A 24,682-nucleotide genomic window follows, 5' to 3' on the forward strand; every position below is an offset into this window, starting at 1 on the left:
TATCCATGTTCTCCAGAGATGCTGTCTGACCCGCTGAGTTACACCAGCACTCTGTGAAACGTCACCTATCCATGTTCTCCAGAGATGCTGTCTGACCCGCTGAGTTACTCCAGCACTCTGTGAAACGTCACCTATCCATGTTCTCCAGAGATGATGTCTGACCCACTGAGTTACTCCAGCACTGTGAAACGTCAACTATCCATGTTCTATAGAGATGCTGCTTGACCCGCCGAGTCAAGTCTACTCCACATTCAATCATGGCTGATCCATCTTTCCCTCTCAATCCCATTCTCCCCACAACCCCTGACATCCTTACTACTCAAGAAGAATCATGATACTCATCGACCTACAGGTTAATTGGCTTGTGTAAAAATGTAACTTGTCCCTAGTGTGTGTAGGATAGTGCTATAGCGTGGGGGGGTGATCGTGGGTCAGCACGGGGGGGGGGGGGGGGGGGGGGGGGGGGGGGGGGGGGGGGGTGAAGGGGGGGGGCCTGTTTCCAAGCTGCATCTCTAAAGTACCAAAGTCTAAAGTGCTGCAGCAATTTTATCAAATAAATGAGAACACACAATGATGCAGATCCATGATTTATTGAAAGATATTTTAGCAGCTCCACTTGTCCAATTGTAAATCAAAGCTGCATGATGGCAATAAATGGAAAATTTACAACAGAATATAAATAAGTATTGCCAAAGACGAAGGTCATTTCTCACTGAATGTGAAACAATAGAAAGCTCAATTATATCATTCCACTTCCAAAATAATTCTTGCTTCATCATCCATCTACATTTGTTCCCGGGACACTAATTTTAACGCGAAACATTAACTGCTTGTGGCTGTCATACTTGCCTTTAAAGGCGGTGGAGAAGCATATAACTGATGAAAAATACCGCAGCCAGAAGGCCTGGGTCATTTGTACACCCACGAATAAGAGCAATGTTTTATCCAGTTCTGTTTTTTGCTGCAAAAGCGGCGACTTTTATCCTTCAAAGCAGTTTCCCCGTCAGGCAGCCACAACGATCACTTCATCAGCACGTCGACCTTGCGGCTAAAGTGGGGGCAAAATAGCACAAGTTCACAATGCGTGTCTGAAAACTAGTCGGGATGAATACCCTTTTCAATAAACTCTGTAAGGATTATTTCCTGTTTAAGAATGAACTGCAATGCTGGAAAATCAAAAGTAGGCAAAATTGCTGGAGAAACTCAGTGGGTGAGGCAGCATCTATGGAGCAAAGGAAATAGGCAACGTTTCGGGTCGAAACCCTTCTTCAGACTGAACTAAACTACAAAACTTTATCTGAAGAAGGGTTTCTACCCGAAACGTCGCCTATTTCCTTTGCTCCATAGATGCTGCCCCACTCGCTGAGTTTCTCCAGCATTTTTGTCCACCAAGGATTAATCCCTATGTGGTTCATATTGTACTTTCAGCAATAATAAGAGGGCGACACGGTGGTGCAGTGGTAGAGTTGCTGCCTCACATCACCAGGGACACGGGTTCCATCCTGACTACGGGTGCTGTCTGTAGAGTTTGTACGTTCTCCCCGTGACTTGCGTGGGTTTTCTCCGGATGCTCCGGTTTCCTCCCACACTCCAAAGACGTGCAGCTTTGTAGGTTAATCGGGTTTGGTAAGATTGTAAATTGTCCCTAGTGTGTGTAGGATAGTGCTGGTGTTCGGGGGGTCCCTGGTCGACGCGGACCCTAAGGGCCCCGTTTCCACACTGTATATCTAAACTAAACTACAAAGCTTTATCTGAAGAAGGATCTCGACCCGAAATTTCGCCTACTCTTTTTCTCAATAGATGCTATTCGCCGAGTTTCTCCAGCATCTTTTGTCTACTTTCGATTTTTCCAGCATCTGCAGTTCCTTCTTCTACAAAGCTTTGTCTATCACCAGAAACTTGTACTGGACCATCCACATCGAAGCAATGGCCAAGAAAGCACACCAACACCCCTTAGAAGGCTGAGGAAGTTCTGCATGGCCCCCAACACTCTCACCAACTTCTACAGATGCGCCGTAAACAGCATTTTATCGGTATGTATCGCAGCTTGGTTTGGGAACAGCTCCATTCAAGACCGCAAGAAATCGCAGAGTGTTATGGACGCAGCCCAGACCATCACACAAGGCCAGCAGCATAATCAAGGACCAGTCTCACCCTGGTCACTCCCACTTCTCCCCTCTCCCTTCAGGTAAGAGGTGCAGAAGTTTGAAAACGCACACCTCCAGATTCAGGGACAGTTTCTTCCCAGCTGTTATCACGCAACTGAATCATCCTATCAACCAACTAGAGAGTGGTCCTGAGCTGCTATCTACCTCATTGTAAGTATGATGAGGTATACTATCTTTAATTGGACTTTATCATACTATCTTTAATCGGACTTTACCTTGCACTAAACTTACCCTTTATCCTGGATCTGTACACTGTGGATGGTGTAATGTTCTCTGTCAGGCCCTGTTGTGACTAGCACAAAGAAAACACGTCCGCCACCGTGTAAGATAAGTTTAATCTGCTATGACCGAAACTTCCAGTAGGTCACTTGACCTCAGTCACGAGGCACAGGTACATTTACCAGCTTCTGCCTTTGGCCTCAAGGGGCACTGGCATTTACATTATATATTACATTACATATATTACATTACAAAGACATCACATCTCCCCCTTCACGTTAATTAAATCACATCTCCCCCTGATATCCACTTTAACCTAAAACTCTAGAAACTCTGTTAGAAGGGCCTGTCTCGTTGCTTTTTGCTGTGACTGGGAGACTGGCTCCTGCCTCTCGCTGCATCTCGGCGCATCGTGTATGTACCGCAGCTTGGTTTGGGAACAGCTTCTGGGAGACTAATAGACTCCCTTCTGGGAGACTATTTCTGGCTTCTGGGAGACTGGCTCCTCTGTCTAGGTTTGTCACCTCTGGGAGACTGGCTCCTCTGTCTAGGTTTCTCACCTCTGGGAGACTGAATCCTCTGTCCAGGTTTCTCCCTATCTGGGCATCTGGCTACAGGTGGTCTATCCACGGCTATATTACATTACAAAGACATCACAGACGGCTTGATTGTAACCATGTATTATTTTTCCGCTGACTGGTTAGCACACAACAAATAAAAGCTTTTCAGTGTGCCTCGGTACACATGACAACAAACTGAACTATTTATTTTATCCTGCATCTAATTTGATTGTGATCATCTATAGTCTTTCCGGCGAGTTGATAGCACGCAACAAAAAAGTTTTTCACTATTCATAAACTCATAAGTGTGACAGGAGCAGAATTAGGCCATTCGGCCCATCAAGACTACTCTGCCATTCAAGCTGATCTATCTCTCCCTCTTAACCCCATTCTCCTGCCTTCTCCCCATAACCCGACACCCGTACTAATCAAGAATCTGTCTGTCTCTGCCTTAAACATATCCACTGACATGGCCTCCACAGCCATCTGTGGCAAAGAATTCCACAAATTCACCACCCTCTGACTCACCTTCTTCCTAAATGAACATCCTTTTATTCTTAAGGGCCTGCCCCGCTTAAGCTATTTTTAGGTGACTGTCATAGTGGTAGCAGGTCGCCGAAAAACCGGCGAATGGGCCCCCCTTTCGACATAGAATTTGAAATTTGAAATACTTTAACAAAAAAAAAGTCAGCACAAGCGACAATCTACGTTAACCTGGCGACAAGTACGACAGCACATACGTCAGGAGAAGTCAAGCCACGCTCAGTGGCGTCAAACCCAGTGTCACCTACTGTCTCCGAAGAATGTTCAACATGTTGAAAATCCAGCGGCCACCAAAAAATAGCCTCAGTGGGACAGGCCCTTTAGGCTGTGCCATCTGGTCCTAGACGCTCCCACTAGTGGAAACATCTTCTCCACATCCATTGCTTCCACTGTTGGGTATGATTCAATGAGGTCCCCCCCTCATTCACACCATCACACTTCCATATCGTAGCTCGGTACACGTCACAATAATAAAAGTAAAACTAAGGCACAGACAGTGTGGGTGTGGAGGGGTGTTTCCACTGGTGGGAGAGTCTAGGGCAAAAGGTCATAGCCTCAGAATTAAAGAGCGCTCTTTTAGAAAGGAGGCGAGGAGGAATTTCTTTAGTCAGGGGGTAGATAATCTGTGGAACTCATTGGCACCAACGTCAGTGTGGATATTTTTACAGTAGAGATGGACAAATTATTGGTTAGAATGGGTGTCAAGGGTTATGGGGAGAAGGCAGGAGAATGGGATCGGGAGGCAGAGATCAGCCATGATTGAATGGTGGTGTGGACTCGATGGGCAGATTTCTACTCCTATAATTTGTGTACCAGTGTTTTTCTCCGTGGATTGTCACGTGGTGGAGAAGCTTGTGTGGGTCCTGAGATCCTGAGAGCGCTGCCGTCTGGAGCTATGCTCCTGGTATGGCCACCCATGGCGGTGAGGTCGTGGGGGGGGGGAGGAGGAGGTATCTGACAAAGAGCATTCCAACCAAGACCTCAACGGTGGAACAGGCGGAGGATGATGGCTGACCTTGGTGGAGCGTCACAACGGCTGGGAAGGCGGATGAAGGCTGCAGCATAGAAGGGTCTCCGGTCGTCATGGGACTCCACGCCACTGGATCAATAGACAATAGGTGCAGGAGTAGGCCATTCGACCCTTCACCGCCATTTAATGTGATCATGGCTGATCATCCCCAATCAGTACCCCGTTCCTGTCTTCTCCCCATATCCCCTAACTCCGCTATTTTTAAGCCCCATCTAGCTCTCTCTTGAAAGCATCCAGAGAACCGGCCTCCACCGCCCTCTGAGGCAGAGAATTCCACAGGCTCACCACTCTCTGTGAGAAAAAGTGTTTCCTCGTCCTGACCCAGATCTGTCAAGGGCCGGGGGGGGGGTGGCTGTCTGTGCACTAGTCTCCCCGCGGTAAACAAAAGCCACGCACAGATGTCCTCCAACCCTGGAGACACCCATGGTCAGCCACGATCGAGGGGGGACCTAAGAAGAAGAAGCGTGGGGTGCAGTTTGGCGGCGCTGGGTGTTGACGTACCTTTACAAAGATGTGCGTAGGAAGGAACCTGCGCAGCAGCTGGCCGGAGACGGCAGGGAAGCGGGGAATGCTGATGTTTAGGCCCGGGAGCTGTTGGTAGCCGGCCATCAGGGGGTAGAAATTGTACAGTAACTCCTGCTCCGTGTCTGGGAGAATTCTTAACCGGATCTAAGAAAGGTGAAGCCAAAACAAAATGCAAACAGCGTTACAACGAATCCGAGGGGAAATGTTTTCCTCCACACAGTAAAGTACATGTTCTCGATGTTGGAGTTCAGAACCAGGGGCCACAGTTTAAGAATAAGGAGTAAGCCATTTAGAACAGAGACGAGGAAACAATTCTTCTCAAAGAGTTGTGAGTGTGGAATTCTCTGCCTCAGAGGGCGGTGGAGGCAGGTTCTCTGGATGCTTTCAAGAGAGAGCTAGATAGGGCTCTTAAAGATAGTGAAGTCAGGGGATATGGGGAGAAGGCAGGAACGGGGTACTGATTGGGGATGATCAGCCATGATCACATTGAATGGCGGTGCTAGCTCGAAGGGCCGAATGGCCTACTCCTGCACCTATTGTTTATTGTCTACATGACGTGTTTATGGAGTAGCCTCGTAGAGTTGGAGGGAAGGGGGAATCAAAGAGTGCTCGGGTTTTCTCCCATATTCCAAAGGCGTACAAAACAGTCCAGGGCTCGGCAACCTACGGCCCCCGGGCCAAATGCGGCCCAGTAACCTGAAATCATCCGGCCCGCCGAGCGTGGCCGAGATGTGGCTGTACCACATCCTGCGCAAAGCCGCCGGCACGGCCGCGCACCTTCTGTGAACAGTTTTTTTTTTTTTTTTTTTTTTTTTTTTTTTTTTTTTTTTTTTTTTTTTTTTTTTTGTTTATTTTATTAGAAGTTAATACAGCATAAAACAGTACAGTGGCGCCTAATTTTAGGTGCCAACTATGTAATACCGTAATCCATTCTATGTACAACCTCTAGTTTTATGTTATAAGAAAAAAGTAAGCAGATCAAGAAAAAGAAAGCAATAGAAAGGGGAAAAAGTGGAAAAATAGATGGCAGAGAGTAGAAAAACGTGAAGTGTGTATATAAAAAATAAAAAAAGGAAGAGAGAAAGAGGAGAGTAGCAATAGAAGAGAAGGCCCCTTAAAAGAGAATTTTTCAAATCTGTATTCGGAGATGTAGATCTATCCGCGTCATGAACTGAAATCGGCAATCCTTACGGCACCGCTGCATCACATGATTCCAAAAAGTCGATGAAAGGAGACCAACTCTTTAAGAATTGGTCATATTTATCTATTAGTCGGAGTCTCATTTCTTCAAGGCGTGCTATGTCCATCATATTCCTAATCCACATTTTAACAGTTGGTGTGGTTGTACTTTTCCAAAATTTAAGTATCAATTTCTTTCCAATTATTAACCCATAATTAAAAAAAACATTTTGATCTTTATTTAAATTGGTATCTTCTCCTATTATTCCAAATATAATCCATTCCGTTTTGGGTTCTATTCTTGACTTGAAAATCTTTGTAAATATATCAAATATATCACTCCAAAATTTATTCAACTTTGTACATCCAACAAATGAGTGTGTTATATTAGCGTTTGTGAACAGGTTTAAGTAACAATTGCAGATGCTGGAAAAATCAAAGTTGGACAAAAATGCTGGAATGAAAACACAGCGAATGAGACATGCAAGGATTGCACGAGGCTGCCTCACCCACTGAGTTTCTCCAGCATGTTTGTCTACCTTCCGTGAACACGCGATTTGATGCCTGCCATCCGGGGCGGGATGGGGGCGGGGCGCATGTGAACACGTGATAGACGTGGCCTGCCATCCGCTCAGACATGCGTCCCGGCCCCTATTGCAGAACAAGGTTGCCCACCCCTGCCCTAGAGTACGATGGTATTAATGTGCGGGGAATGCTGGTCGATTCGCACTCAGTGGGCCAAAGAGCGTCTCCGAGCATTATCTCTGAACTAAACGACTAATCGTACCTGTTTAAGACCAGAAAACATAAAGGCATCATTGGGCTCCACAAAAATCTCCACGTCTTGCACTAACTTGGTCCTGTTTTGCAACCAGTATTTGACGGGCAAAGATTCTCGCACCCTGCCGAAGGAAGGAAGATCTTTCACAGAAAGAAAAGAAAAGTTAGCAAATGGTTTTCAAATTCATTGACAAAGTAAAGGGCCTGTCCCACTTTCTCGAGTTATTCCCGTAGGAATCCGTAGATACATCGTAGCGGCTCGTTATGCCAGCCGTAGGTAAACAGAAGTGCTGGAGAAACTCAGAGGGTGCGGCAGCATCTATGGTACTCGGGGCATCAGTTAAGTCGGGACATTTTTTCCAGCCTGATAAAAAATGTCCACGAGTAAAAAAATAGCCCCGAGTACCTATGGCTGGCATAATGAACCGCTACGATATATCCACGGACTCCTACGGACTCATTACGAATATTCCGCGAGTTTGAATCAAGGGGAAAACTCGCAGGGGGAATTCGTGAATAATTCGGGAGATTTCGGGAATAACTCGGGAAGTGGGACGGGCCCTTAAAGCATATTTTCATTAAAAGCTATACAATGCATATATATGTATAAAAATATTCGTCGGTTACTCTGGTAAAATCTGTAGTCAATTCCGAGTGGAGACATGGAAATCAATAAACCACATTTCACATCTCCACCCTCAGTACAATCACAAAGCATTTACACGACTTCACATAGTAGTATTACCTGGAGCAATGTGTTCCTCGGGGGCCGATTTCAGATCCCGTTGCAATAACAAGTTAAAATAATTGGGCAGAATAGTGACAATAGACAATAGGCGCAGGAGTAGGTCATTCGGCCCTTCGTGCCAGCACCGCCATTCAATGTGATCATGGCTGATCATCCCCAATCAGTACCCCGTTCCTGCCTTCTCCTTATATCCCGACTCTGCAATTTTTAAGAGCCCTATCTAGCTCTCTCTTGAAAGCATCCAGAGAACCCGCCTCCACCACCCTCTGAGGCAGAGAATTCCACAGACTCACCACTCTCTGTGAGAAAAAGTGTTTCCTCGTCTCTGTTCAAAATGGCTTACTCCTTATTCTTAAACTGTGGCCCCTGGTTCTGGACTCCTCCAACATCGGGTACATGTTTCCTGCCTCTAGCGTGTCTAAACCCTTAACAATCTTATATGTTTCAATAAGATACCCTCTCATCCTTCTAAACTACAGAGTGTACAAGCCCAGCTGCTCCATTCTCTCAGCATACGACAGTCAGCTAACCCGGGAATAAGCCTTGTAAACCTACGCTGCACTCCCTCAATAGCAAGAATGTCCTTCCTCAAATTAGGGGACCAAAAATTGCACACAATACGCCAGGTGTGGTCTCACTAGGGCTCTGTACAACTGCAGAAGGACCTCAGCAAGGCCAGCAGCTTAATCAAGGACCAGTCTCACCCAGGGGGACTCCCTCTTCTCCCCTCCCATCAGGCAAGAGGTCGAGGTTTGACAACACACTTCAGATTCTGGGACAGTTTCTTCCCAGCTGTTATCAAGCTACTGTACCATTTTATCACCAACTAGAGAGTGGTCCTGACCTACCATCTACTGTACCTCATTGGAGGCCTTTGGACTATCTTTAATCGGACTTTACCTTGCACTAAACGTTATTCCCTTTACCTGTACACTGCGGACGGCTCGATTGTTATTATGTACAGTTTTTTCGCTGACTAGTTAGCGCACAATAAAATAGCTTTTCACTGTACCTCTGTACACGTTGACAATAATAAATAATAATAATAATAAACTGTTTCCATTCTGTATTTCTAATTTAAACTAAATCCAATTTGTCTTTTCTGCCCCTCCTGCATTACTTCCCCTTGCGGGTTTAGTTTTTTAGGTTAGAGATACAGGCCCTTCGGCCCACCGAGTCCACGCTGACCAGCGATCCCCACACACTGGCACTATCTTATACACAAGGGACAATTTTTTAAAATTTTACTGAAGCCAATTAGCCTACAAACCTGTACGCCTTTGTAGTGCGGAAGGAAACCGGAGCGCCCAGAGAAAACTCGCATAGTCACAGGGAGAACGTACAAACTCCGTACTGACAACACCTGTAGTCAGGATCGAACTCGGGTCTCTGGCGCTGTGAGGCACCCTGGACCTATCTCTGAAGAGTGCGACTGCATTCTACATTGAACTTGAAGGCACATTATTATCTACAAATGCACAATTTACCTGCATGAACGTAGAGTGGAATTGCCTCCACAATCACGTGTGGCAACGTAATCACCGTCTTGACAACAGGTACACTCTTTGCAGCAGAGGTCCTTTATAAAAAAACAAACCAAGATATGTTAGCAATCGTTTAGCAAAGCAGGTACAGGTCTATCAAGGATTTTGCGGCAACTAGTGATCTGGCACCTCCTCTAATTCCGGACAAATTTACGAGAGTGCGCTCTTGGAATCCCCCCGAAAATGTGGTGCCTAGGCCGGGTGAGGTGGCCGAGCTCAACCTCATCGGGACTTCCGCGGCCGATCTGCGGGTGGAATTTGCCCCCCTGCTGCCAGGGCTCTGGAACTCCGGCCCGGCCTGAGCCGACAGATCCGTTCCCGTAGCCGACTTTGCGGATCTCAGCCCCTCGGAGGCCTAGGCGGAACGTTCCAATAGACAATATACAATAGCTGCAGGAGTAGGCCAATCGGCCCTTCAGGCCAGCACCACCATTTAATGTGATCATGGCTGATCATCCACAATCAGTATCCCGTTCCTGCCTTCTCCCCATATCCCCTGACTCCGCTATCTTTAAGAGCTCTATCTAACTCTCTCTTGAAAGTATCCAGAGAATCGGCCTCCACTGCCTTCTTAATTACACAGATTCAGCATGTCCAATCCCTTAATAATCTTATATGTTTCAATAAGATAACCTCTCATCCTTCTAAATTCCAGTGTATACAAGCCCAGCCGCTCCATTCTATCAACACATGACAGTCCCGCCATCCCTTGGAATTAACCTCATGAACCCTACGCTGCACTCCCTCAATAGCAAGAATGTCCTTCCTCAAATTTGGAGACCAAAACTGCGCACAATACTCCAGGTGTGGACTCACTAGGGCCCTGTACAATTGTAGAAGGACCCGTTTGCTCCTATACTCAACATCTCCTTATGAAGACCAACATGCCATTTGCTTTCTTCACTGCCTGCTGTACCTGCATGCTTACTTTAATTGACTGATGAACAAGGATCCCCAGATCCTGTTGTACTTCCCCTTTTCCTAACATGACACCATTTAGATAATAATCTGCCTTCCTGTTTTTGCTCTCAAAGTGGATAACCTCACATTTATTCACATTAAACTGCATCTGCCCACTCACCCAACCTGTCCAAGTCACCCTGCATTCTCAGAGCATCATCCTCACAGCTCACACTGCCACCCAGCTTGTGTCATCTGCAAATTTGCTAATGTTATTCTTAATCCCTTCCTCTAAATCATTAATGTATATTGTAAACAAGACTAAGTGGGACCCGTTGCGTCCCAGCTTAATAGGGGAGGGCTGGTCCCCCAACGCAATATTCCACCTCTCCACCAATTCCAATATTGGTGGCTAGTGGGGGGGGGGGGAGGGGACTTTCTGGAGCGCTAGTATGGGTGTTGTGGGCTGAAGGGACTGGTTTCCAGAGGGCTAGTATTGACATTGTGGGCCAAATGGGTTCTTGGGCTGGCGGCTCAGTCACTCAAGCCTATTGTGCTGGCAGCTCACTCACTCACGGCTGGTGGGCTGGCAGTTAAGTCGCGGCTATTCCTTGAAATTCCACTTCAAGCAGGGTGCAAGGCCACCAAATTCAAGTGCAGTGTCATACCACTTCAAGCAGCAGGCCACCAAATTCAAGTGCAGTATCTTCAAGCAGGGTGCAAGGCCACCAAAGTCAGAGAGATGTGACCTCTCCCTCCCCCCTCTTACAGCGACTGAGCCACGCCCAAACTTCCGGGTTTTATAGTCCCTCCCCCTCCCACCGGAAGGGGCGTGGCCTTCATGGTGCGATTCACAGGAGAAAGAATCTCAATATTTTTTAAACACTAATAACTTATTTTTCTTCGATGGGAAAAATCATCGGCATCTCATGAGCGGAGGGGGATTCTGAGTAAGATGGCCAAAAATCACAGCCGTATGTGGTAGCAATTTTCCTAAAATCAATATACAGCACAAACAGGAAATGGTCAAGAATAGACTTTTAATTATATAGAAGGCAACACCACTTTTCAATAAGGCAAGGCAACTTTTGTATTTTCAATCAAACCAAAGGCAACTTTTTCATTTTCAAACCACATTAAGGGCCCTCACAGGTCAGTAAAACCACTCAGTTTAGTAGACACGTGCTCAGTGTTATTCACAGCTCAGACTGAGAGCCGCGACCTCTAGCTCCCCCATCTTGCAGAGAACTGAGGCACCTCCACACTTCCGGGTTTTATAGTCCCTCCGGAAGGGGCGTGGCTTTCATGGCGTGATTGACAGGAAAGAGAATCTCAACATTTTTTATAAAACTACCCAAATCATTCTGTATCAATAATTAGATTATCATGTACATTTTTCATTATTTTATACTGCCTCACAGCGCCGGATACCCGGGTTCGATTCTGGGGAAACCCACATGGTCACAGGGAGACAAAAATGTTGGAGAAACTCAGCGGGTGAGTCAGCATCTATGGAACGACGGAATAGGTGACGTTTCGGGTCAAGACCCTTCGTCAGACTGATGTGGGGGTGGGGGAAACAGAAAGGAAGAGGCGGAGACAGTGGGCTGTGGGAGAGCTGGAAAGGGGAGGGGAAAGAGGGAGAAAGCAAGGACTACCTGAAATCGGAGAAGTCAATGTTCATACCTCTGGGGTGAAGCATACAAATTAGCCAGAGAAAGCAGCCTACCAGAGGACTGGGAGAAATTCAGAGTCCAGCAGAGGACAAGGGGCTTAATTTGGAATGGGAAAATAGATTATGAAAGAAAACTGGCAGGGAACATAAAAACTGACTGCAAAAGTTTTTATAGATATGTGAAGAGAAAAAGATTAGTTAAAACAACTGTAGGTCCCTTGCAGTCAGAAACAGGTGAATTGATCATGGGAACAAGGACATGGCAGACCAATTGAATAACTACTTTGGTTCTGTCTTCACTAAGGAAGACATAAATAATCTGCCGGAAATAGCAGGGGACCAGGGGTCAAATGAGATGAAGGAACTGAGTGAAATCCAGGTTAGCCAGGAAGTCGTGTTAGGTAAATTGAATGGATAAAGGCCGATAAATCCCCAGGGCCAGATGGGCTGCATCCCAGAGTACTTAAGGAAGTAGCCCCAGAAATAGTGGATGCATTAGTGATAATTTTTCAAAACTCTTTAGATTCTGGAGTAGTTCCTGAGGATTGGAGGGTAGCTAATGTAACCCCACTTTTTAAAAAGGGAGGGAGAAGGAAAACGGGGAATTACAGACCAGCTAGTCTAACATCGGTAGTGGGGAAACTGCTAGAATCAGTTATTAAAGATGGGATAGCAGCACATTTGGAAAGTGGTGAAATTATTGGACAAAGTCAGCATGGATTTATGATAGATAAGGTAAGGTAAATCATGTCTGACGAATCTTATAGATTTTTTCGAGGATGTAACTAGTAGTGGATAAGGGAGAACCAGTGGATGTGTTATATCTGGACTTTCAGAAGGTTTTCGACATGGTCCCACATAAGAGATTAGTATACAAACTTAAAGCACACGGTATTGGGGGTTCAGTATTGATGTGGATAGAGAACTGGCTGGCAGACAGGAAGCAAATAGTAGGAGTAAACGGATTTGGACGAGGGAATTGAATGCAACATCTCCAAGTTTGCAGATGACACGAAGCTGGGGGGGCAGTGTTAGCTGTGAGGAGGATGCTAGGAGGCTACAAGGTGACTTGGATAGGCTGGGTTAGTGGGAAAATGCATGGCAGATGCAGTATAATGTGGATAAATGTGAGGTTATCCACTTTGGTGGCAAAAACAGGAAAGTAGACTATTATCTGAATGGTGGCCGATTAGGAAAAGGGGAGATGCAACGAGGCCTGGGTGTCATGGTACACCAGTCATTAAAAGTAGGCATGCAGGTGCAGGAGGCAGTGAAGAAAGCGAATGGTATGTTAGCGTTCATAGCAAAAGGATTTGAGTATAGGAGCAGGGAGGTTCTGCTGCAGTTGTACAGGATCTTGGTGAGACCACACCTGGAGTATTGCGTACAGTTTTGGTCTCCAAATCTGAGGAAAGACATTCTTGCCATAGAGCACAGAGAAGGTTCACCAGACTGATTCCTGGGATGTCAGGACTTTCATATGAAGAAAGACTGGATAGACTTGGCTTGTACTCGTTAGAATTTAGAAGATTGAGGGAGGATCTTATAGAAACATACAAAATTCTTAAGGGGTTGGACAGGCTAGATGCAGGAAGATTGTTCCCGAAGTTGAGGAAGTCCAGAACAAGGGGTCACAGTTTAAGGATAAGGGAAGATCTTTTAGGACCGAGATGAGGAAAACATTTTTCACACAGTGGTGAATCTCTGGTATTCTGTGCCACAGAAGGTAGTTGAGGATAGTTCATTAGCTATATTTAAGAGGGAGTTAGATGTGGCCCTTGTGGCTAAAGGGATCAGGGGGTATGGAGAGAAGGCAGGTACAGGATACCGAGTTGGATGATCAGCCATGATCACATTGAATGGCAGTGCAGGCTCAAAGGGCCAAATGGCCTAATCCTGCACCTATTTTCTATGTTTCTATATAAACTACCCAAGTGAAATATGAGGTGCTGCTCCTCCAATTTACAGTGGGACTCACTCTGGCCATGGAGGAGGCCCAGGACAGGAAGGTCGGATTCGGAATGGGAGGGGGAGTTGAAGTGTTGAGCCACCGGAAGATCAGGTTGGTTATTGCGAACCGAGCGGAGGTGTTGGGCGAAGTGAGAACGTGCAAACACCGTACAGACAGCAGTCGAGGTCAAGATTGAACCAAGTTCTCTGGCACACTTTACCTTTTCCAGGAGATGATATAACGACCTGAAGCGACCCCGCTCTGATTAACTGGTGCTGGCGGGCACTGCAGACAGAAGCACTCACTGGCACTTTCGCCCGTCTGTAAAACCACTGCACAAAGAGTTTTGTTAGAAATGGCAAGTAATACATCAAAGCATGAAATCACGACTACGTTGTAAATCTTTCCATTCACCATTTGAATAATTGACTCTCTGTTCTTTGTCATTGTCTGGGCAGAAGTAATAGTTGCCAGTTCTTTCTCAGCAATCCTTTCTTAACAAATGAACTCCATGGATAGACATGCAAGAAACTGCAAATGCTGGAATTGCGAGCAAAACACAAAAGGAGCTGCCGAGGAGGAAGCAGTGCTGGGGTAACTCAGCGGGTCAGGCAGCATCTCTGGAGAACGTGGATAGGTGACTGAGTTACTCCAGCTCTTTGCTTTTCCTAAACCAGCAGCTACAGTTCCTTGTTTCTACATTGAATTGCCAGAGGAGGTAGACACAAAATGCTGGAGTAACTCAGCGGGGCAGGCAGCATCATTTGATAGAAGGAATGGGTGACGTTTCGGGTCGAAACCCTTCTTCAGAGTGAAAGTCGGGGGAGATGGAAAGGTAAGGTGTGAAAAAGGAGACATCAAAGGGGACAAAGCTCAAGGAAAGTGTAGAATTGATCATTGTTAGCAAGGGGAAGCTGACAACGAAGCATAAAATAAGCACAAAGATAAAATTTAATCAGGAGTCAGAGACTAGTCGGAGAACTGGGACGGATGAGGGACTGAGAGGGAGCGAGGGAATGCAAGGGTTACTTGAAGCAGAGGATTCAAAATTCATGCCGCTGGGGTGCAAGCTGCCCAAGTGAAATATGAGGTGCTGTTCCGCCAATTTGCTTTGGATCTCACTCTGACAGTGGAGGAGGCCCAGGGCTGAAAGACCAATGTGGGAATGAGAGTGGGAGTTAAAGTGTTGGGAATGGGTGGGGGAGTTAAAGTGTAGGTAAGTGATTGAGGTATTCAATAGATTCAAAAGACAATAGGTGCAGGAGCAAGCCATTTGGCCCTTCGAGCCAGCACCGCCATTCAATGTGATCATGGCTGATAATCCCCAATCAGTACCCCGTTCATCCCTTCTCCCCATATCCCCGATCCGCTATTTTTGAGAGCCCTATCTATTTCTCTCTTGAAAGCATCCAGAGAACCTGCCTCCACCGCACTCTGAGGCAGAGAATTCCACAGACTCACCACTCTCTGTGAGAAAAAGTGTTTCATTCGTCTCCATTCTAAATGGCTTACTCCTTATTTTTCAACTGTGGTTCTGGACTCCAACATCGGGAACATGTTTCCTGCCCCTAGTGTGTGTAAGCCCATAAGAATCTTATATGTTTCAAGGTAGGTATAATAACATTTAAAAGACAGGTACATGGATAGAACGGATCAGGGGCCTAGGGGCCAAACCCAGGTAGACGAGACGAGCTTAGATGGGGTGTCTCGGTGAGCATGGATGAGTTGGGCTGTACGACTCTGTACTAAGCTCTGGTACATGTGGCTTGCGAATCCCTCGGTTCACAACCACCAACCAATGTTAGTGTCAATGTTAAACGAGAGATTAACCTGTCTTGTCATAGAGGGAGTACAGAGCAGGTTCACCAGACTGATTCCTGGGATGGCAGGACTTTCATATGAAGAAAGACTGGATAGACTCAGCTTGTACTCGCTAGAATTTAGAAGATTGAGGGGGGAATCTTATAGAAACTTACAAAATTCTTAAGGGGTTGGACAGGCTCGATGCAGGAAGATTGTTCCCGATGTTGGGGAAGTCCAGAACAAGGGGGTCAGAGTTTAAGGATAAGGGGTAAGTCTTTTAGGACCGAGATGAGAAATACATTTTTCACACAGAGAGTGGTGAATCGGTGGAATTCTCTGCCACAGAAGGTAGTTGAGGCCAGTTCATTGGCTATATTTAAGAGGGAGTTAGATGTGGCCCTTGTGGCTAAAGGGATCAGGGGGTATGGAGAGAAGGCAGGTACAGGATACTGAGTTGGATGATCAGCCATGATCATATTGAATGGGCTCGAAGGGCCGAATGACCTACTCCTGCACCTATTTTCTATGTTTCTATGAGATCTCAAAATCATCCCAGGGTTGACTGGGTTGACATATGACATTCACTTTGGTTCATTGTGAATTTGTTGCTGTGACAGGTCTAAATGTACAACTGTGGGTTCACTTGGCTGCATAAGGATAGCAGGTACTTGACTAGTTCATGATCGTAACTGATAGGAGTAGAATTAGGCCATTCGGCTCAATAAGTCTACTCTGCCATTCAATCATGGCTGATCTATCTCTCCCTCTCAACCCCATTCTCCTGCCTTCTCCCCATAACCCCCTGACACCCGTACCAATCTATCTCTCTGCCTTAAACATATCCATTGACAATAGACCTCCGCTCGCATCAACCCACCTGATCTCCCTGTGGCTCAGCACTTCAAATCCCCCTCCCATTCCGAATCTGACCTTTCTGTCCTGGGCCTCCTCCATGGCCAGGGTGAGCACCACCGTAAATTGGGGGAGCAGCACCTCATATTTCGCTTGGGCAGATTACACCCTAGCGGTATGAACATTGACTTCCCCAATTTCAGGTAGTCCCTGCTTTCTCCTTCCCTTCTCAGCTCTCCCTCAGCCCACTGTCTCCACCTCTTCCTTTCTCCCCCCCCCCCCCCCCCCCACCCTGACTCAGATCAGTCCGAAGGGTCTCGACCCGAAACGTTGCCCATTTCCTTCGCTCCATAGATGCTGCCTCAACCGCTGAGTTTCTCCAGCATTTTTGCCTACCTTTGACAATAGACAATACGTGCAGTAGGCCATTCGGCCCTTCGAGCCATTCGGCCTTTGAGCATTGACTTGGCTTCCACAGCCTTCTGTGGCAATGAATTTCAGAGGGCGGTGGTGTCAGGTTCTCTGGATGCTTTCAAGAGAGAGCTAGATAGGGCTCTTAAAAATAGCGGAGTCAGGGTGTAGATTGACTATGCATGTTAACCAATCACACATAGTTAGCATCATTAACCACACCCTGCTATAACGTTTATATTAACACTCGCTTCTGGCACTACTCAGTTCGAGCAGCAGTTGGCATGTTCTGACATCTAACCATCCTTCATGCTGTTAACGTTTAAGTGCTGATTAAAGATGATTTTGGATCACATAGCGTGTCTGGCGTTCGTCTACACAGGGGATATGGGGAGAAGGCAGGAACGGGGTACTGATTGGGGATGATCAGCCGTGATCACATTTAATGACGGTGCTGGCTCGAAGGGCCAAATGGCCTACTCCTGCACCTATTGTCTATTCACCACCTGATTAAAGAAATTCCTCCTCATCTCCTTCCTGAAGGAACATCCTTCAATTCTGCGGCTATGACCTCTGGTCCTAGACTCTCCCACTAGTGGAAACATCCTGTCAAAGAGTATTGAAGGTTATGAGGAGAATGGGGTTGAAAGAGAAGGGTAAATCAGCTATGATTGAATGGCAGAGTAGGCTCAATGGGCCAAATGGCCTAATTCTGCTCCTTTGACTTATGAATTTGAGTCTCCTCTGCACGCCCCCTGACTTGTACCTTGTGCCAACTGCGATTCCATCTGGTCCACCGAAGTCATAGAAGGGGCCAGCTCCAGTCTACTGGTGTCAATGGTGAGTGCCCACGGAGAGGCACTCAGGATGTCCATCATCAGCAGGAAGGGGATGTCTGCAAACACCCGGTCCATGTTTTCAAACTGCAAGACAAGGAGAAAGAGCCACATGCTAATTGTATGCTGAAAAATATCATAACGTCATAGGTCGCAAGTGATAGGAGCAGAATTAAGCCATTCGGCCCATCAAGTCTACTCCGACATTCAATCATGGCCGATCTATCTCTCCCTCCTAACCCCATTCTCCTGCCTTCTCCCCACGACCCCCGACACCCGCACTAATCAAGAATCTATCTACCTCTGCCTCAAAAATCCTTATCACTTTGTGCAGCGTGGTCACAGATAGCCAGTTGTTATCCTGTTTAGTTTATTGTCACGTGTATCGAGGTACAGCGAAAAGCTTTTGTTGCGCGCTAACCAGTCAAAGGAAAGTCAATACATGATTACAATCGAGCCGTCCACAGGGTACAGAGGAGTAGAGGTTTAAAAGTGAGGAGCGAATTATGAGAATCACCCAGTCTTCTTCAAAGATGGGCGGAGAAGATCTACAAGGCTGTGGCCAGGAGTCAAGGGCCTGAGCTATAGGGAGCTTGCGCAGGCTGGGAGCGCAAGAGGATGAGAGGTGATCTTATGGAGGTGTATAAGATCATGGCAGGAATAGATCGGTAGATGCACAGTAGGGTAATCAAGAACCAGAGGACATAGGTTTAGGTGAAGAGAGGAAACTAGGAACCCGAGGGGTAACGGTTTCACACAGAGGTTGGTGGGTGTATGGAACGAGCAGCCGGAGGAGATAGTTGATGCAGGTACTATCACAATATTTAAGAAACAATTAGACAGGTACATGGATAGGACTGTCATATGCTGAGAGAATGGAGTGGCTGGGCTTGTATACTCATGAGTTTTGAAGGATGAGAGGGGATCTGATTGAAACATATAAGATTAAGGGTTTTGACACGCTGGAGGCAGGAAACATGTTCTTGATGTTGGGGGAGTTCAGAACCAGGGGCCACAGTTTAAGAATAAGGGGTAAGCCATTTAGAATGGAGACGAGGAAACACTTTTTCTCACAGAGTTGTGAGTCTGTGGAATTCTCTGACGGGCTGACATTTCTGGAAACTTTCAAGAGGGAGTTAGATAGGGCTCTTAAAGATAGCGGAGTCAGGGGACATGAAGAGAAGGCAGGAACGGGGTACTGATTGGGGATGATCTGCCATGATCACATCAAATGGCGGTGCTGGCTCGAAGGGCCGAATGGCCTACTCCTGCACCTACTGTCTATTGTTTAGAAGGACATTGGCCAAACGCAGGAGACAATTGAGATGGAATTGGCCCATGGAAGTCAGCTATGGGAACGGATCTGCCGGCTCTTGCCGGGCCGGAGTTCCAGAGCCCCGGCCTTAAGGGGCAAGTTCGACCCGCCGATCGGCCGCGGAAGTCCCGACGAGGTCGAGTTCCATTTTTGCTGCAGAATCTGAGATCAGGTTTATGCAGAATTTTCTGTTTTTACACGTATTTTAATAAGTTGAATTATCCCTACACTTACTACTTCTGTATCCAGAAATCTGGAGAGGGTTCAACACTGATAGAGCAGTAAGTAGATGCATTAAATTAAGGAAATGAGAATGCAGAGTTCTTTATTTTAATGCTGTATTTAGATGATCACACTTTCCTGTAATGATATATCATGAGGCAGCCTAGGACTGTCGTGAGCCCCACCGTGGGGCGCAAACTTAACATCGGAGCGTATCCCTTGCATGGTATCGCTCCCACCGCGGCCTGCGGACTTACCATCAAGGGCTCGCAGTCTCGGGAGAGGCCGGTCGGGAGCTCCAACGTCGCAGAAGGTTTGTCCAGCCCCGACGTGAGGTTTGATAGCCCGGTGCGGGGGAGCTGACATCCCCCCTGATGCGGGAGCGGATCGCCTCGACGCGGAGGGCCCTAAAACCACCGGCTACGGGCCTCAAGACCATCCCGTTAACGGGGGGCTCGTGGCCCTCAACCAAAGAAGAACAAGGGAAGGGACTTGAACTTTATTTTCTCCTTCCATCACAGTGAGGAATGTGCAGGAGTCACTGTGATGGATGTTTATGTTAAAATGTGTTTTTGAGTCTGTTGCTTTTTTAAATAGTTTGACTGACCTGGCCAGTGAATTTCACTACACCAATTGGTGTATGTGACAATATAAATGAGCTTATCAGCCATCAGTTGCATAACTGTAGATGAACAAATATTTACAAATGATGCAATTATTTTTACACATATCGTGACGTAAAGTAAAGATTGCTGAACAGGGTAGGAAAGAAGTGACGACAGACGCTTGAATCTTGAGCAATGCACAAAGTGCTGGAGGGACACGCAGCGGGTCAGGCAGCATCTGCGGAGTGAATGGACAGGCGATGTTTCCGATCGGCTCCGGTCTTCAGATGGTATGAGAACTTATTGTGGCAACTTACTTTTGTGGAAACAAACTTTGCAGTGACGTCGAATGGGACAACTGTTTCAATGGTGATGGTCTCGTCCTGAAAGGTAGAGATTTTTTTTTTAGGATTTCAACGCCGTCACCAGTTTCGAAACTTAGACGTAAAATCGTACAATTTTATGAAATTGGGGAGAGGGGGGGGGGGGGGGGGGGGGGGGGGGGGGGGGGGAGAGGGGGGAGGGAGGTCATTCAGCCCATCAAATTTGTGCCAAGTCTTTCAAAGAGTCGTAGTCATGCAGCGTGGAAACAGGCCCTTCAGCCCAACCCAAAGATCCAATAGCAGATCACGATAGACCACTCCTTCTAAATGCAATGGGCTGACGTGTAGTACGCAATGGAGCGGAACGTGGGCCTTTTTTTCATCCATTTCTGTAACCCGACCCGACTCGCAGTGTAATCAATGTTGCGGGGGAACAGTTTGTGTTAATAAATTAAAATTCTGAAGATGAGAAGATTTTTCCCAAAGAACTTTGATTTTTACGAGGATATTTCCGTAACCAGCTTTCGTCTCCGCGCTAGTATCCTATGAGATATTTGGTGCAGACGGGAGACGGTTACGGAAATGGGGCCGAAAATTACCCATGAATCGGCCCATGACCGTACTACGCCTTTTTCGTTGAGTGATCTATCTTGCTTGCTATTGGATCTTTGGCCCAACCTGCCCACATCAACCAACATCTATACTTGTCCCACCTGCTTACATTTGGCCCATGTCCCTCTCCGATTCAAGCATGTGTCATCTCTGCCCTATGCGTTGTTTAAGAAACAACTGCAGATGTCTACCTGTCCTATCCATATACCTGTTTAAATGTCCATTAAACTACGTGGTTTAATCTAAACAGCTTTTTCACTGCAAGACTATAAATTAGTTTTGTGTGTGTACGAATTGCCTTTATTAACCCACAGCAGAATTTTTCATAAGTTCATAAATCACAGGAGCAGAAGTAGGCTATTCGGCCCATCAAGTTTACTCCGCCATTCAATCATGGCTGATCTATCTCTCCCTCCTAACCCCATTCTCCTGCGTTCTCCCCATAACCCCTGGCACCCGTACTAATCAAGAATCTAACTGTCTTGCCTTAGAAATATCCACCGACTTGGCCACAGCCTTCTGTGGCAATGAATTCCATAGATTCACCATCCTCTGACTAAGAAATTCCTCCTCCTCTCCTTCCTAAAGGAACATCCTTTAATTCTGAGGCTGTGACCTCTCGTTGTAGACTCTCCCACTAGTGGAAACATCCTCTCCACATCCACAGGATATAAACAAAGAATTTAATGGGTCCATTCACAACTTCAAAGAATTTGCTTCCAATGAGGTCAAGTCAAGGGCCTGAGCTATAGGGAGAGATTGGTTTTACTCTAGGCTAGTTTTATTCCTTGGAGCGCAAGAGGCTCAAGGGCGATCTTATAGAGGAAATAGAGTCATATAGCGTGCATAAGATTAAGAGGGGAATAGATAAGGTATGTTTTATCTAGGGTCGGGGAATCAAGAAGCAGAGGACATGGGTCAAAGGTGAAAGGGGAAAGGAGAAAGATTTAATAGATACCTGATGGGGTAGCTTTTTCACACAGAGGGTGATGGGTATCTGGAACAAGCTGCCAGATGCTAGTCTATGACAACGTTTAAAAGGCTTTTGGTCAATTACATGAATAGAAATGTTTTCGAGGGATATGGGCAAAATACAAGACTAGTGCAGGTGGGGCATCTTGGTCGTCATGGGAAAGAAGGACCGAAGGGACTGTTTCCATGCTGTATAACTATGATTCTTGTGCACTGAGCCCCACGAACAGCAATACGTCGTTTTAGTAATGTTATTTTAGGGATAAATATTGCATGGGAAGAACACAAGCTGTGGTGCAAGGCTTAAACCCATGTGGCATGACTCGAGATCAGTGGCATTCTGACAGCATATTTGAAACAAATTGACCTTTCACTTAGTTACAATAAAGTTATTAACATGGCAAAATATTTTCAATGAATAGTCATCAGTATTTTTTTCAGGAAGTTGAGACTGACAATTTATGCATGGTGACTGGAGGACAGCAATAAGCCATTAAAGTAGCGTTAATTTAGGGATAAATAACGTAGAGCAAGAACTCAACCTGTAGTGTTGCATCTAATGTTTAGTTTATTGTCACGTGTACCGAGGTACAGTGAAAAGCTTTTTTGTTGCATGTTATCCAGTCAGCAGAAAGACTATACATGATTACAATCGAGCCGTCCACAGGGTAAAAGGAATAATGCTTAGTGCAAGGTAAAGTCTTGTAAAGTCCGATTAAAGATAGCCCGAGGGTCTCCAATGAGGTAGACGGTAGGTCAAGACTGCTCACTAGTTGTTGGTAGGATGGTTCAGTTGCTTGATAACAGCTGGGAACAAACTGTCCCTGAATCTGGAGGTGAGCGTTTTCACACTTCTGTACCTCTTGCCCGATGGGAGAGGGGAGAAGAGGGAGTGACTGGGGTGGTATTGATTATGCTCAAGATCAGAACATGTTTATTTCTGCTAGTATATTTAGAATAGATTAACGTGGTAAAGGAGAAAAGCTGATGCAGCCACAGTTTGAGGGTTTAAAAGAGAAACCACCTACCTTGTGACATTTGCAAATGATTTCTTTGCCTTCAACGACGGTAGTAACAACATAAGAGACGTGAACCAAGAAAACTCGCGTTCCAACCTGCGCGCACCTGATGTAAAGAGGCATCTCCACCTATGCATGATTTAAACAATAAGTTACGAGCGTTATTAAACATCATCCAACGTTAGCATTTTACTTAGACAATAGACAATAGGTGCAGGAGTAGGCCATTCGGCCCTTCGTGCCAGCACCGCCATTCAATGTGATCATGGCTGATCATCCCCAATCAGTACCCCATTCTTGCCTTGTCCCCATATCCCCTGACTCCACTATCTTTAAGAGCCCTATCTAGCTCTCTCTTGAAAGTATCCAGAGAACCAGCCTCCACCGCCCTCTGAGGCAGAAGATTTCACACTCACAACTCTGTCTGAAAAAGTGTTTCCTCATCTACATTCTAAATGGCTTACCCCTTATTCTTAAACTGCGGCCCCTGGTTCTGGACTCCCCCAACATCGGGAACATGTTTCCTGCCTCTACCGTGTCCAAACCCTTAATAATCATATACGTTTCAATAAGATGCCCTCTCATCCTTCTAAACTCCAGAGCGTACAAGCCAAGCCGCTCCATTCTCTCAGCATATGACAGTCCCGCCATCCCGGGAATGAACCTTGTAAACCTACGCTGCACTCCCTCAATAGCAAGACTTAAAAATTAACTTGCCAAATTAGGACCACTATGCCCCATCCACCTGAGTGTTTAGCCCATAGACCTCAAAATATACACCTCGAAACACGGACCTCGAAACGTTTCCCATTCATGTACCTGTCCACCTCTATTAGATGTTGTTATAATACCTGCCCCAACCACCTCGCCTGGCAGCTTGTTCCATTTATCCACCCCCACCCTTATTGTGGAAAAGGTTACCCCTCGTGATCTTATACACCTCGAAAAAAAATCACCCGTCTTCTGCACTCCAAGAAATAGAGTCCGAGTCCAGAGATGCAGTGTGAAAACAAGCCCTTCGGCACTCCGATTCCATGCTGACCAACAATCACCCATTCACGCCAGCTGCTTCCTACACTCTATGGACAATTTACAAAGCCAATTAACCTACAAACCAACATACATACTTTTGGAATGTTGGAGGAACCACGAGTATCCGGAGAAAACCTGAGGAATGCTGCAGTCTGAAAAATAGCCCCAACCCAAAACATAGCCCCATCCATGTTCTCCAGATTCGCGGCATGACCTGCTGAGTTACTCAGCATTTTGTGACCATCCTTGTAAATCTTCTCTGCACGCTTTCTGTAAATATGGACAATTGATCCTGCTCTCTCCATATACAGACCCCTTACAACCCCTTTAAAATTGATTTTGGTTATAGCGCAATGTTTTTTCAAGATCACAGGCTGTTAGTTACACTGTGGAGGCATTGAAATTGACGAGGCATTGAAATTGACAAGCATTCACTTTGATCCACGCAATACAATACCTTTTATTGTCAGTGAGGCTCAAATGAAATTCTGTTTCCACAGCCATACAAACAAAGACAATTCCTAGACATACACACAATTTAATTCACACAAACATCCATCACAGTGAACCCACTGTGATGGAAGGCAAAGTCTTTTCTCTCCCCTGTTCTCCATGTCTCTCCTGATGTCCAAGCCCCAGGCGGGCGATGGTAAGTCCCACGGACATTTTAGGCCGCGCGGGGCGATTTACTGCCCCGCTCCCGGTCTAAAAGTCTCGAAGTTGGAGCCCCCGGCGGGTGCTAGAATGTCCCACAGCCATAAAGCCGCGCCGGACGATGTACGACCCCACTCCGGGTCGTTCCAACCCCGCGACACGGGCTGGAGAAGTCGCGTTGCAGGAGCTCCGGGAAGCGGTCTC

At 46.4% G+C, this 24,682-nt stretch overlaps 1 protein-coding gene across 2 annotated transcripts in view; it reads right to left on the reverse strand.

Moving 5' to 3' along the window:
• Positions 1–574: 574 nt before the first annotated feature.
• trappc11 (trafficking protein particle complex subunit 11) overlaps positions 575–24,682 on the reverse strand; it is a 71,236-nt gene continuing 47,128 nt past the window's right edge. Inside the window, exons 23-31 of one of the 2 annotated variants that reach the window (XM_055632047.1) lie at positions 22,802–22,921; positions 20,184–20,249; positions 17,655–17,811; positions 14,043–14,154; positions 9,240–9,331; positions 7,012–7,145; positions 5,022–5,189; positions 2,400–2,460; positions 575–1,048 (exon numbers count right to left, since the gene is read on the reverse strand). In XM_055632047.1, coding sequence (XP_055488022.1) covers positions 1,029–1,048; positions 2,400–2,460; positions 5,022–5,189; positions 7,012–7,145; positions 9,240–9,331; positions 14,043–14,154; positions 17,655–17,811; positions 20,184–20,249; positions 22,802–22,921 — 930 coding nt within the window. In that variant the 3' untranslated portion in view covers positions 575–1,028. The remainder of the gene's footprint in view (positions 1,049–2,399; positions 2,461–5,021; positions 5,190–7,011; positions 7,146–9,239; positions 9,332–14,042; positions 14,155–17,654; positions 17,812–20,183; positions 20,250–22,801; positions 22,922–24,682) is intronic. The other variant, XM_055632048.1, reaches the window with a different exon arrangement.

Source organism: Leucoraja erinacea, chromosome 3 (assembly GCF_028641065.1).
Source record: "Leucoraja erinacea ecotype New England chromosome 3, Leri_hhj_1, whole genome shotgun sequence".
NCBI classification, from domain to species: Eukaryota; Metazoa; Chordata; class Chondrichthyes; order Rajiformes; family Rajidae; genus Leucoraja; species Leucoraja erinaceus.